General features: G+C 40.0%; 1 protein-coding gene across 4 annotated transcripts in view; it reads left to right on the plus strand.

Annotated features, from left to right (window-relative positions):
- The first annotated feature begins 4,637 nt into the window (after positions 1 to 4,637).
- Positions 4,638 to 14,747, plus strand: part of dpys (dihydropyrimidinase) — a 14,502-nt gene continuing 4,392 nt past the window's right edge. The window contains exons 1-9 of one of the 4 annotated variants that reach the window (XM_086038340.1): positions 4,638 to 4,940; positions 5,308 to 5,393; positions 5,458 to 5,582; positions 7,676 to 7,834; positions 9,851 to 10,030; positions 11,121 to 11,310; positions 11,507 to 11,663; positions 12,144 to 12,285; positions 14,063 to 14,205. In XM_086038340.1, coding sequence (XP_085894466.1) covers positions 5,496 to 5,582; positions 7,676 to 7,834; positions 9,851 to 10,030; positions 11,121 to 11,310; positions 11,507 to 11,663; positions 12,144 to 12,285; positions 14,063 to 14,205 — 1,058 coding nt within the window. In that variant the 5' untranslated portion in view covers positions 4,638 to 4,940; positions 5,308 to 5,393; positions 5,458 to 5,495. Of the gene's footprint in view, positions 4,941 to 5,307; positions 5,583 to 6,412; positions 6,735 to 7,675; positions 7,835 to 9,850; positions 10,031 to 11,120; positions 11,311 to 11,506; positions 11,664 to 12,143; positions 12,286 to 14,062; positions 14,206 to 14,747 lie in introns of those variants that run through there. The other 3 variants (XM_086038339.1, XM_086038341.1, XM_086038342.1) reach the window with 3 other exon arrangements.

The raw sequence follows: 14,747 nt of genomic DNA on the forward strand, positions 1-14,747 counted from the left end.
GTGATTGAGAGGCATCTCAATTGTAAATGATCCCCATCGCTTTGTTAAAGGCACAGAGGTTGTTTGTATTTCTTGAGTGTGCGTGTGTTTGCAACAAAAATGGGCTTTGACATGCGAAGCCATCACACAAAAAGAGACAACCAAATTAGGATTTCAACAAAGCAGGTGGTCAAATAAATCATCCGTTCACGTGTTGGACTGACGCCATTGTTGCAGAACAATTACTGCCAATCAACATTCAAGAGGTGCTATTAAAAATGTTGTTCCTGATGTTATCACAATGTAAAAATGCATAATTGGGCATCCAGTAACGTCATATGGTTTGTCTGTATATATATATATATATATATATATATATATATATATATATATATATATATACGTGTGTGTGTGTGTGTGAGGAGGTGATTGACTTATTTGTTAGTTTATTGATTTTTTTACATCTGTAATTAGAAATACATTTCAGATCTTTATCTAAACCCCTGCACTCGATTTAAGTTTAATGAATCAAAGCTTCCTTTTTGTTCATTGTGCGCTGCATCTGCATATGCCAAAATTAAACTTAATCAGAGATAGCATTAATACTTCAGAGATGTAATGCCGTTTTTAATTGGATAGAAGCCCATTATTTTCAATACAGAAGGAGCAGTGAGGCACATAAAGCTCTTGAATATTTTTGCCAGTCATGTTTAACAGCACAATGGTTTGGCACAGCAATGAACTTGCCTAGCAAAATCATCATCAAACTTCACGCAAAACATCTGCTCCCTACATGAGATGTATTTCCATTTTTGTGTGTTTCGTGGCTGCTTTGTGAGGCTTGAGCTGCAACAAAATGACATGTTTTGAAGTGGATGTCGCTTCTCTGCAGTGTCAGAAGGCATTATGTCACTTTTGCAGGCTATACCTTCTCACTGTTTATTCAAATACTATAAAAAGATGACATTTAACTTTAAATTATTCATACGTAACCTTGAATTTTAAACGTAAAAATTCAAACAGCAATCCACCACCATACATTTCATAAATAATATAATTTTATGAGATGCTTTCAGTAATCATATAAATTCAGTATTGTTGAGATAAAATTCCGACACAAGCGCCTTGATATTAATCAATAGAAATATTACGCGTGATATTTCCTAATAAATACAGTGGGCTGCACCACAAATTAAATAATGGGTGGATGAGAGCTCGTTGGACTGTCTGAAGCCTGAGGAGAACAATGCCATCTGGTGGTCAATCGGAGGTAATGTAATCCGTAACAATTCACGGTATGAATATCAAGAATCAAGGCCCAATTTGTGTTGCTCTAATATACACATCCATAGTGCATATAATACACACACCAGAACATATCCACTGAGACAATCATAATTTTAAATGTGCAAATTATTCAATCAAAAATGTTGTGTTATCTGTCACCCAATATAGAACAACCATTACCATTCATATTTTTCATTGTGGTATAAAATGCATGCCAGTAACAATCACGCCATTGCTATTGTTAAGAAAATGCACTCTCATGTCATGTGTTTATTTTAAATTGCCCGCAAATTTTATCCGGTGGTGACCTTGCGGATGATGCGTGTCTTCAACTAAAGGTTTCCAGTAGGCTATTCACAAATGCAATGACATTTTTTCTTTTTGTTGCGGCAACAGCTGTCGTGCATGTGCGTGTGTTTTCACCCTTGGGGGTGCAACTAATGAATCTAAGTGACTTGAGTCTTTGCTGACTGGCTGTTTTTCGGCCGGTGTGTACTGTGTGTAGAGAGAGTCTATAAGAATGACCCCATTTGAGACAAAAGTAAACACTAAATCATGTCAAAGGTACAATGCAGATCATCTGATGATTTATGATTATTTTTTTAAAGGGTTGTTTCTTCTGATTTCCCTTCTACCTCAAAGTGACAGCTTTATAATGATGAGTGTCGGCAGTATGCTCATGAAAGGATACATTGTTTTTCATAACCAGTTCAGATGAGGACAAATAATGTGCATATTGATGTTGAAATGAGTAACACAAACTGATACAAATTCTGATCTGAAAATATGTTAACGGAAAAAAAAATCATCACTGTAGCTCAATGCTAATTGACCTGAGTGTCTTACGTGTGTTGCCCTTCCACTGCAACAACTGAGCACACTCAGAGCCATGTTCGGTGCTCACTAACTTTGAGTTTATAATGCTGCAGGAGGAAATGAAACGATAACACGTGTGCCTGTTTCTAAATCCAGCGGAATCATAACTTTTCTCTTTCAGCAACACAACACAGATACTTTTGAGGAGATGCCATTGCTGCCTCATTGCTTTTTCACTCCCTCTGATTACTCCTCTCATCTTATGTAAATCCTCTTAAGTCACATGTTATTGTTTATTGCGACTGTGAAGGTTAGGTGTTCCTAAGCCCCGTGCGTGCGCTTATCTCGCCAGCGCATGCATCTTTGTCTCTCCAATGTGTGTTGCTTTGCTAATACACTAATGGATGAGGAAAGTTGTCTCTCTTGATGCGGCGCAGACAACCAATCTACTGCAGTAAAAAGCTAATCTCTCCCATTGGCTAACAACTCCTCATGAAAGGGAGGCAGACGCATGCAGCTGGGATATCTCAGCATTATCAGGACCATATTGTTAGGGGGGATTTTAAAAGAATGTCACATTATGAACACAAGTAAAACAGACAAGTGCAGTTTTAGGCCACTTTGCTCGCCTGACACAGTGGACTCAAGTTATATTTAGCTCGGCAAAATGATAAACCCTTTTTTTTTATTGAGCTCATCATCATCATCATCAGATGCTACTCTCATTAGAAGAATTGACCATATTTACACTTTCAAACTGCAGGCCGAATGATATCTGAACTCTCTCAGGGTCTGTGCGGATAGATTACAGACTTTACTTGTACCCACAAATTAATCCAGGACATTAAATCATATCCTTATGGAATGAATAAAGTCATCTGAATTATACTCTCACTCACCACATTAAAACTGCATGCATTTAAATTGATATTTTCGGGAAGGTATCGATTTACTAATGTTTCTCATGTACATGCAGTGGTGTAGAGTTGGACTGTATTATCCAGATACAAATTTCTAATGCCAAAATAAGGAAAACGTATGAGAAGGGCTTTCTGTATGATACAGTGCTGTCCTTCACCAATACAAACAACAATCACAGGATTCATTGGTAAACTCTTATAGGATTACCTCATCTGAACTGCCCATTGTTTACATTGTCAATGCAAATATACTGATACACCTGTGCCGAATGAATTGGTCAGTGGGAGAACATTTGGGGATTTTCTTGGACTTTGTAGATGTATCATAAAAAGTAGGGTAATTGCTTTTGTCACACTATCGTTTGATCCAATTATGACATTGTGATGATTCCCTTCACTTGCAGCAAGAACAAAGTCACCAAATACCTGGAGTGTTATGTGGATGTACATATTTGTAGTCAAACTGCACATCCTGGGGATTTATTAGGCGACTATTGGGTGGGGGGACAGATTGAAGGAATGAAAAGCTGCTTAATATGGCAATGACACCCATACTGAATGTGAAAGGCATTTCTTGAAGCAAATGATTGTTTGCGTGCCAGAAATGATAACTTGAACTGCTTGCAGTAAAAATCAGATTGAACCGTTCCCCATTTGGCTGGATTAAGTGATAGCAAATTGCAGAAACACAGTGTGCTGTCTGCAGATACCAAAATCATCGGAGTCGCTGCCAAGAAGGTGGATCAATCTTTCCAATATTCCCAGAAAAAAAAGGAAATCACTCCCAGTTTTGTGGACCTGCACAGTTGGTAACATTTTGGGCTGGTGTTTTTTTAGATTTATGAGCTAAAAAAAAAAAAAAAAAAAAAAAGTATAATATAATAAAGACAACATTCACAAAGTTAGTGTATTGAGGATTGAGCCCACTTTTCTGTGATTGTATTTTGATGAGTCTTTACATTTCAGGCAAGCTGTTGGACCATTCGAAACTATTTAAGAGGAAAGTACAGAGTTGTATAGATTTAAGTTTAGGTTCGTAATTGTAATGAGTCCAGAGCTGAAATGTGCGATACACGCTTACATTCAGTGAAATACAAACTTATGGCTTCACGGATCTTGCTATTGTTGACTACAACTGAAGTTTTTTGGGCAAATCACTTTTACACGGCAACACATTGAAGGTGAAATCTGATTTGACAAATTAACAAACAAAACACACTCACATAGACACACGTATAAATGACACATATGCATATAAATGACTGGAAGCTACGCAGCCAAGACGCAAAGTATGAAATGAAGGTAACAGACTGTTGGAAATCAATTCATCTAAGTTGTAAATAGGTCAGTGCTTCTGATAGTGTTTTAGCGTGCAGAGAAGGCCCTGATTGCATGCCATTGAGAGAATGTTTTTTGTGATAACACCTACCTATGATGACGCAGTCAGTATATTAATCATATTTACAGTAGATATTTGTTGCAAAAACACTTCTTGACTGTCAACATAAAACAATCGAATGGAACACAAATGACTATGTATGATTTCTTGCAATAATTTTGTTTTTTTATTTCATTTTATTTTGAAGGCGGAGCTTTTATTTTGGATTTCTGTCATTATCAAAATTGTGAACGGACTCCCAGCAAGAAATATGAAAACTACGACCAACTTCTGTCCCAGCAATAGTTAGATAAGTTACACGTTTAACAAATATGGAATATCTTTTCTTCTCATTATGTGTTTTGTACTGTGTACTAAAGTTCGTTAGGCTTCTAAAGTAAACGGAACATGTTGTTTGCACAATGTTTTCGCAGACGCTGTACATCTGTCCACAGCCGCCAGTCATATTAATAACAATGATTGCATTGTCATTGCCATCCAATCTCTTTCCAAGGGGAGCAGAACACGTTCCCAAAGTCTTGCCCATCTTTCACTGCAAAGTAGGCTAATTTTACAAAAAATTTACCTGATATTTGTGTGTTACATAAACGTCGAAACCAAGCCAATGTTTTGGAACGGTGATCTGGCTCCCTCTAGTGGCTGATTTATCTATAAGATGTACTTGAGGCCTGCTTAATGTGGTTCTTGGGACTTTAATGTTGCATAAAGTCAACGCAAACGGTGTGTGCAACTGCAACCTATAACTATTGGACAAATAGGACAGTTTCTTGAGTTCATGGCCACGGGAGCTGTAAGGACAAGCATATTTGTTGGTGTTCTGTGAACTTTGGAACAGACACTACCTGTTACTTATTAAACGCCATTGTGACTTTCCACTCTGAAAACCGTCTCCCTGCATTCTCATAGACATTCATCACTTGCACAGCAGGATGGCGGAGCCCCGTGGGATCCTGATAAAAGGAGGCAAAGTTGTGAATGAAGACTTCTCTGTGGTCAGTGACGTCTATATTGAAAATGGGAAAATAGTGGACGTTGGACTGAATCTTCACATTCCAGAGGGAGTGAGAATTATTGATGCTAGTGATAAACTGGTGATGCCGGGTGGAATCGACACACACACACACATGGAGCTGGCGTTCATGGGCACCAAGGCTGTGGATGACTTCCATATTGGAACTCAGGTAAAACACACACAAACACACACACTTTGCAATCTGATAGCTTTCTAACAGCACATTCACGTCATATAACTACACTGAAAAAAGTGCTGTATTCACTCAATTTTATTTGGTTAAGTGGTTGCCTATATATATACATCCATCCATTATCCGAACCGCTTATCCTCAGAAGGGTCGTGGGCGTGCTGGAGCCTATCCCAGCTGTCATCGGGCAGTAGGCGGGGTACACCCTGAATTGGTTGCCAGCCAATTGCAGGGTCCACAAAGCCAAACAAAAGTACACAATCACAATCACACTTAGGGGCAATTTAGAGTGATCACCAACCTACCATGCATGTTTTTGGAATGTGGGAGGAAACCGGAGTACCCAGAGAAAACCCACGCAGGCACGGGGAGAACATGCAAACTCCACACAGGAAGGCCGGATCCGTAATCGAACCTCTGCACTGTGAGGCGGACGTGCTAACCAGTCGCACTCTTTTGGAATTTGATACCTGCGACACATTCCAGAAGAGCCGGCAGCAAAAGACTTGCAAAGTCCAAAACTATCCCATGCACTATCCAGCAAGAAAAAAAAAAAGGCTACAGTGTTTACAGTGTTTCCTCACTTTTCACGGGATGGGTGATACATATCCACGAGGTGGTGGTTGACTTTAAAAACATTTTTTTGGATTTTTAATTTTTAATTGTATTTTAGGGGGGCGGGGGCGATTTACGTCTAGGCATTACAAATACCCCTACATGGTTCCATCCCTTCTAAACACTTAATAAATTATCTTTTAAAAGGCAAAATGAAGAATAAATAGGTCGCTTGCGTGCCGCTCAGAGCAAGGCATTCTGGGAAGTCTTTTTTTTTCTACCGCAGCCGTCTTAGGTGGTTACACACATGCTGCACGCACGCACACGCAGCGGTTATTATTGATCATCAGCTAGTTTTATTATGGCATTTTCAAAGTATTTTGACATCTTGCCACCACAATACCGGCAGAAAGTTACTCTGTGTTGAGGATGCTGTCCAAGGCTGATTTTTCAGTGGAGAATGCTTGGCCAAGTCTGTCTCATCCCGACTTCGTTTACTAACCGGTGTTGACGACATGCTCTGTACCACACTGTCAGATGAAACCTTACAAATCACCGGAGGCTTACAATTATTCTGTAAGTAGATGAATACAAAGCGGAAACTTCAAAATCTTCAAAATCAAAAAAGCAGTTTTTGTTGTTGTATGGCTAAGTAAGCCGCCTGGTGTTGTTAATGTCGTACAGCTGCCGATATTCCGACATGTGTTAGGACAGTAATGACACAGTGACGTAACGTGTCATAGTGTTATTGTATGTTGACCTAATACCTCTTTATTTGGTGCTAAAAAAATATTTTGTCCAAAACGAAAAATGCTATTTTGGGTTATTTTTGGTGCCTGTGAGTTAGAATTTTGCATTGGTCTGATTGCGCCAGGTAGTGGCCGGCATAGCGGCATACTGGCCACGACTGAACAAGCCAACATTAATGTTGAACCCTGCTCAGGCTCCTCTTGATGGATTTGGTGTCATTGTATTTTCCTGTCAATCAACTGCAGTCTGCTGACTGGCTTTTATGATATGACCCTCATGCAACATTTAAAAGAAAGTTATAGATTCTTGTTGTGTAGAGTGGACGATTTAAAAAATTGTATAGGCATGAATTTCATTAGATTTTTTTTTTTTTTTTTCATTTGTTTAAGTTGTGTTTTTCTTATTGTTGACTCTAACTGTAATATATAAAATGGTGAGATTCTGTATTTTATATTTTTATGAGTATATTCTATAAAACCATGTAAAGCACTTTGAGTGCTATATAAAGAAAAAATAACTTACAGTACTTACTTACTTAACTCTCTGATTGGAGGTTAGTGTACCTTGACTGATGCCGTGACTAGATATGTATTTTTACAAAACTAAATGCCAGTGTTAAGTTCACTGATATTGTAACACTTTCTGGCATCAGTGGATGGAGAAGCAAATGTCCTTGAAGGTGTTGCTTCAGCCAACCTTCAATCAGTTGATTTTGTGTCAAGGTGACAACACCTTTCAGCGGTTAATCTTTAACTATACCTCACCAGGCTGCCGTAGCAGGAGGGACAACAATGATCGTGGACTTTGTCATCCCCCAAAAAGGCAAGTCTCTTCTGGAGGCCATTAACTCTTGGCGCAAGACGGCGGACAGCAAAGTGTGCTGTGACTACTCACTGCATGTCGCCGTCACATGGTGGAGTGACCAGGTGAATGGATCGCCCTTGCTAACTCATATAAATAAATAAATAAATAATCTATTACTTTTTCTGAGTTCAGTCTATTTCGATTAGCCAGTTTTATACATTGATGACTACGTATATAAAGCCCTATTTGTCTTATGTTAAGTCTCTTCAGATGTTTAGTTCAACATCTATATCAATGTCAATGTCATAACTCTTGAGGTTATTTTGACTTATAGTAAAAGATAAACTAGTTGGACAGATGACAGTATAGTCCCCCCAAAAATTCCTTTCTGAAACTGACCGCTCCACGTAATGCATACCTGTCAAGTTTTACGCTTTTGGCGTAATTTGTACAGGTGGGAACACCTTTTCAAACATGTACGCCGTACATCGTCGGGAAGCGCCTCCCAGCTGTTGCGCGTTGTCAAAAGGGGTAGCACCCATCAGTTTGTCCTCCTCCATCCATCCATTTTCTTGACCCCTTGTTCTCATTAGGTAGAACCCTAATGAGAAGCAGAGATAGGTACACCCACGACTAGTCTTTAGCTAAATGCAGGCATTCAGAGTCATACCAATGTACTTTAGTACAGGGGCGGAGCCAGAACGTGGTTAATGGGTGGGGCTAGAAAAATCAGGGTGGGCCTGACTATTTCTCTCACTGAGCACAATCCTCCTGTGCCGACACATCACATATTCAAATAAAACGACAAACTGAATAATATGAAGTTCGGATATTCCTTAGACAACCACAATTATGCCATTTTTAATATTCAATAAAATAAAAAACACAACGACACACTACAGTGGTACCTCTACTTATGAACGTCTCTTCATACGAAATTTTCAAGTTACGAAACGCCTCAACAGGAAAATATTGCCTCTTGTTACGAAAGAAATTTCCAGATACGAAAGGTAAAAAGAGAGTATGGGCTGCGACTCGCAGCTCCGGAGTTTCCTGAACGCAACATACTCATAGCTACTCTGCCATTAGCTATTACCTAGCATCTTACTGGCATCCCATTGGCTAAGAGGGACTTCAACCGTATGTGTCTATGTGTGTAGATAGACAGGTAGATAGATAGATAGATATGTGATAGATATGTCTATGCAGCGTCCTCGTTATTCGCCCCTCGGGCCATGGGGTGTTCCGATAGTTTAACGTGAATTAGAAACGAGGAAAAGAAAAAAAGAAGAAAATGTTGTTTTTTTTGTCCATACAAACAAAGCAAGAGATGATAAAAAGGTATGAAAAGGGGATGCGTTTGGTTGATCTCGCCAAAGAATATGACCATAATGTATCGACAGTCGGCACGTTATTAAATCAGTTCTTTACAAAACGCCAGGCAAAAAACACTTCTGAGAGAGAACATGAACCAAAGAGGGCAAAAAGCGATGTGGACAGCAATTAAAAGGTAAACGACCATCATTTTTTTTCTTTACTCTATTCTTTGTTTTTTTTTTCATTATGCATAACTCTCATTTATTGTACAATAATCTAAATCTGTAACTTGTATTTGTTACATGTTTTGATGCATTTTTATGCTTATAAAACATTTATGTCTGAATATTGGGGGGGTTGGAACGGATTAGGGCATTTACATGGAAAACGTGTCTCTACTTACAACATTTTCTACTTAAGAAATTTTTTCCAGAACCAATTAATTTCATTAGTAGAGGTACCACTGTAATTCAAAAATAATTCAATAATAATGTAATAACATTTAAAAGTTTTTTTTTTTTTTTTTCATGAATCCTACTGGGTAGGCAGTCTGTCGATCTGGGTGGGCCTGTGCCCACCCAGGCCCACTCATGGCTCCGCCCCTGCTTTAGTGCGTTCAATTTACCTAACATTCATGGTTTTGGAATGTGGGGACAATCTAAAGTGTCCGGAAAAAAACCCACACAAGCAGATGAAAAACCTGCAAACACAACACATACAATATGTGTAAGTTAATTGAATATTTTCGGACCGTCAAGAACGCATCATACGTACCTTCAGAACTATAACAATGAGATCATTGCAATTTTTCTCCTTCCTAGGTCAAAAAAGAAATGGAGATTATCGCCAAAGAGAGAGGAGTCAATTCCTTTAAGATGTTTATGGCATATAAAGATCTGTACATGCTGCAGGATTCTGAACTTTATGCTGCCTTTGCCCAATGTAAGACCATTGGCGCAATAGCTCAAGTGCATGCTGAGAATGGAGACCTGATTGCTGAGGTTGGTGGGTCAAATTAAATACGGACATATACACACACGTCACACACAAACGCACTTGCACAAAACAGAGAGCAGAGAAAAAGCAGAGGTGGGCACTCCATCAGACTGACGGACTGGTCGGTCAGTCCGTCGCTGATGGACTCCCGTTTTGCTGATGATTGACGGATGACGGGACACTTTTTAAAAATGATGGACTAAGCAGAGGTAGAAGTAGATTTTCGTCCGTCAGCGTAATTGCCATTAACCGCATCCGTCAGTCCGTCACTGACAGACGCTGACGTTTTCTGGGGGGACCGACTAACGGACAAATGGACTACTGATGGACTAACTGATGGACTTAACTGACAGGCTGACTGACAGACTGATGGACTGACCGACTGACAGTTACAATTTGGTTCAGCACGAAAAATGACGGACGAGTACCCAGGCGGCTGACGGATGATGAGTGACCGACCAGCAAAATTTAGTAAAATGCCCACCTCCTTCTATTACCACTGTATAAAATCTTTGCAAAGTGTACAGTTATGTCATCTTCCTAAAGTAATGGCCCAAGTCTTTTTTTTCAGAAAACACAAACAATTAACCAAATACTGATTATACTACAGTATATTTATTAATATTTTCATCGAAGGCTGTTTAGCTTCTGTAAGTATGCAGCTGACGTTAGCAGAGGTGGTTGTTATCATGAGGAGGTGTTTAAGGCAAAAAGTAATGTTTTTTTGTCAAAATATGACTTATATAATTTTAATTAGGTGGTGATTAGCTGGTTTATCTATTCATACAGTTGCTATGACGAGAAACACCACTAGAGGGCAGCAGATCTTTAAAAAAAAGTGCAGCTTGCAATGTGGCTCTTCACTGCTTATTATTGAGGTTTTCTGGAAGCTCATGTTCTTAATGCTTATTTTATAATTAATATGCTTCTTAATGCTTATTTTGTTATTAATAATTATTCCACCCTTTTGTGTAAGATATGTGTTGGGTCAGTTGAGTTAAAGATATTGTGGCACTCTGTGCAGTTGTTCTCCAACCATCACTATCACCTTACTTTGTCGCTCTCTGCTCCATCACAACACACTCGACACAACAGGGGGCTAAGAAGATGTTGTCCATGGGCGTCAGAGGGCCCGAGGGTCATGAACTGTGTCGGCCAGAGGAAGTCGAGGCTGAGGCCACCCAAAGAGCCATCACCATTGCCAGTGCTGTCAACTGCCCTCTGTATGTGGTCCATGTCATGAGCAAATCTGCAGCCAAGGTGGTGTCCAATGCACGCAGAGATGGTGGGTGAGGGATGCTCAATTGATGTGTGAGGGAATGCTACAATTCCCTTACATTGATGTTTTTAAAAGTACTGAATACTTCCATGTGATATTTGACATCTCACGAGGAAATATTACAAAACAGTCCCACTCTTCTACATTGAATGATGCCGATATTGTTTAGTTAAGCTGAAGTAAAGCTTTCATGTCCGACCAGGGCGGGTGGTGTTTGGGGAGCCCATAGCAGCTGGACTGGGAACTGACGGGACACACTACTGGCACAAGGATTGGGCCCATGCGGCTTCCTTTGTCATGGGTCCTCCACTAAGACCTGACCCCAGCACCCCCGGGTACCTCATGGACCTGCTGGCCAAGTAGGTGGCTTGCGTGGGTTTCCACTACATAATCCACATTCCAAAATATACATGTCATCTTAATTTAAGGTGCAGTTTTCCCTCAGGTAATAGTGTGAGCATGAGTGGTTGTGGGTGGCAAACAATCCAAGTTGGTCCCAGCCTCTCACCTGCAAACCAAATAAGGACAAATAATATAAAACAAATTGTTTGATGGATGCTGTCAAAGCTATATGTTGGCAAAACAACCAAATACCTGAGTATGGGGTTTTGCGTGTATCCAGGTTGAAACACAATTCCGTGTGTATGTGGTTGGAATAACACTATTACTGAAACATCATAAAGGGAAAATCAATACAATGATTAGAACAATGAATGTATAGTAACTAATACAATTTCCATTCCAAGAGAGACATCATCAAGATCTGCTTATTTGAATTATTTCCTTATTATTCGACACTTTTATTCTGTCATTCATTCATAATTTTATCCCCTAAATAGTGATGACCTCAGTGTGACGGGGACCGACAACTGTACCTTCTCAGTTTGTCAGAAAGCTCTCGGAAAAGACGACTTCACCAAGATCCCCAACGGGGTGAACGGCGTGGAGGACAGGATGTCCGTCGTTTGGGAGAAAGGAGTGGTATGTCCTCATCACATGCCCATACTTGCACATACTTACTTTTATCCTCAGGGTATAGCACAAGGATCACATTTTTTTCTTTAACCTCTGATATTCACCTTTTCCATATCACTAAAAAACGTGAAGCTGCACTCTCTCGTGATTCAATGTATTTTTTCTCAACCGACAATTTGTATGCACGATTTATACAAAATGTTAATTATAGGAGAGCCAATCATCAGAGAAAAGACGTGTTGATTTGACATATTTACACAGATGGAGAATTTACATGATTTTACTTGACTATGACCCCCATACCACTAAAACTACTCATTGTATGAATCTCTGAATTTTTCTCCTCTCAAATTAAACCATGTTAGGTACAAACTCCAATTCCAATGAAGTTGGGACATTGTGTAAAATATAAATAGCAACAGAATATACAGTAATGATTTGCAAATCCTTTTCAATCTACGTTCATAAACTACAAAGGCAAGATATTTAGTTGGGCTGGGACAATACACTTTTGTTCAAATCCGATACGGAAACCCGATACTTGGGTTGCGAGCCGAAACGTATTGATACATCCATCCATCCATCCATCCATCCATCCATCCATCCATCCATCCATCCATCCATTATCTATACCGCTTATCCTCACAAAGGTCGCGGGGAAAAACGGGTGGATTAACTCTTATTCCACAAATGCAATATTTATCAGTGTGCCTTGTTTCAACAAGTGGGCTTGCATAGAACATCCGACATCCATTATCGATACCACTTATCCTCACAAGGGTCGCGGGGCGTGCCGGAGCCTATCCCAGCTGTCTTCGGGCAGTAGGCGGGGGACACCCTGAATTGGTTGCCAGCCAATCGCAGGGCACACAGAGACAAACAAACATCGGCACTCACGATCACACCTAGGGGCAATTAAAAGTGCCCAATCAACCTACCATGCATGTTTTTGGAATGTGGGAGGAAACCGGAGTACCCGGAGAAAACCCACGCAGGCACAGGGAGAACATGCCTGCAAACTCCACACAGGAAGGCCGGAGCCGTAATCGAACCTCTGCACTGTGAGGCGGACGTGCTAACCAGTCGCACTCTTTTGGAATTTGATACCTGCGACACATTCCAGAAGAGCCGGCAGCAAAAGACTTGGAAAGTTTGAGTAAAACATTAAAAAAAATAATTGAAAAAAACCCCAAAAACACCGGTTTGGAACATTCCGCAGGTAAACTGGTTTTAATTGGAAACAGGGTGTCATGATGTGGATGGCTCAGCTGTTCACTATAGCTGCACTCATGTATATATATATATATATATATATATATATTTTTTTTTTTTTTTTGTGAACGTGCCAAGATGTTGGAAACTGCAATTTGGCAACCTTGCAGTACAGCAATCACCAATATCATTTTGTGTTTGTCCACTTGGGTACTGTAAAGCATGAGATGAGCATACTGTATGTCCTTTAAGATTCATTGTGGTCTCCTACAACCATGGATTTCTTTTATTTGATTACCTGTATAGATAGCACTTGCAATTTTTCAACAGCTATTGCATTAATCGCAGTTGCAACTGAGCATTTGTGGCGCTCTGTTTCTCTGGAGAGTAAACAGAGATCGACATATCAATCCATAGAACTGACAGTGCTTTTTCTCAGTGTAGATTTATTTTGCAGAGCTTTCAAATCACACATTGCCCCACACTGGTTTCTGTCTGTTAATTGCATACAGTGCTATCAGCTGTGCTCTCTCACTCAAACTGGCTTATTTGTGCATTTCTAACTTCCCAGCACAGCGGCAAAATGGATGAGAATCGATTTGTAGCTGTCACCAGCAGCAACGCAGCGAAAATCTTCAACTTCTACCCGCAAAAAGGCCGCATAGCCAAGAACTCAGATGCTGATGTGGTTATTTGGGATCCCAAGTCGTCAAGGTGAGTGGCCCACTTAGGCCATTCAGTATTCCACTGATGACTTATTCACATGGAACCTCATCCCATTTTCTTATTCAGGACTGTGATTAAGGGCTATATAAATACATATGACTTGACTTAGAGAAGTCAGTGCAAAAGCCCTTTTCAGGAAGTGATTCAGAATTCTGTCTTTGCCTTTTGGAAAAATTTGACAGCCGCGTGTTGCAGCGTAGACACCCGAATGAGCCTTTAAACAAACACCAGTCTATTTTTTCCCCAAGAGCAACACAAACAATACCATGAATATTGCTATGTTCCAATGTGCTAATTAACATCAAAATCCAACGGATCTGACGTCAGGACAAAGGACGAATTTAATCTGAGTTTGGGATTCTTTCCGCCCATGTCCTCCTCAACAAATCCTGACAAGAGGTCTCTTCATATGGAACAGGTTGGGAGCCAGCACACACACGCTTATGTAATCCAAGATGAGACTGTGCTGTTCTGCTTGGAAGAGAATCTGGGCTGAGCCCCTGAGGGAGGGCGCTATGCACTGACGTGAA

Source organism: Filicampus tigris, chromosome 8 (genome assembly GCF_054856515.1).
Source record: "Filicampus tigris isolate MCC_2025a chromosome 8, RoL_Ftig_1.0, whole genome shotgun sequence".
Taxonomy (NCBI): Eukaryota; Metazoa; Chordata; class Actinopteri; order Syngnathiformes; family Syngnathidae; genus Filicampus; species Filicampus tigris.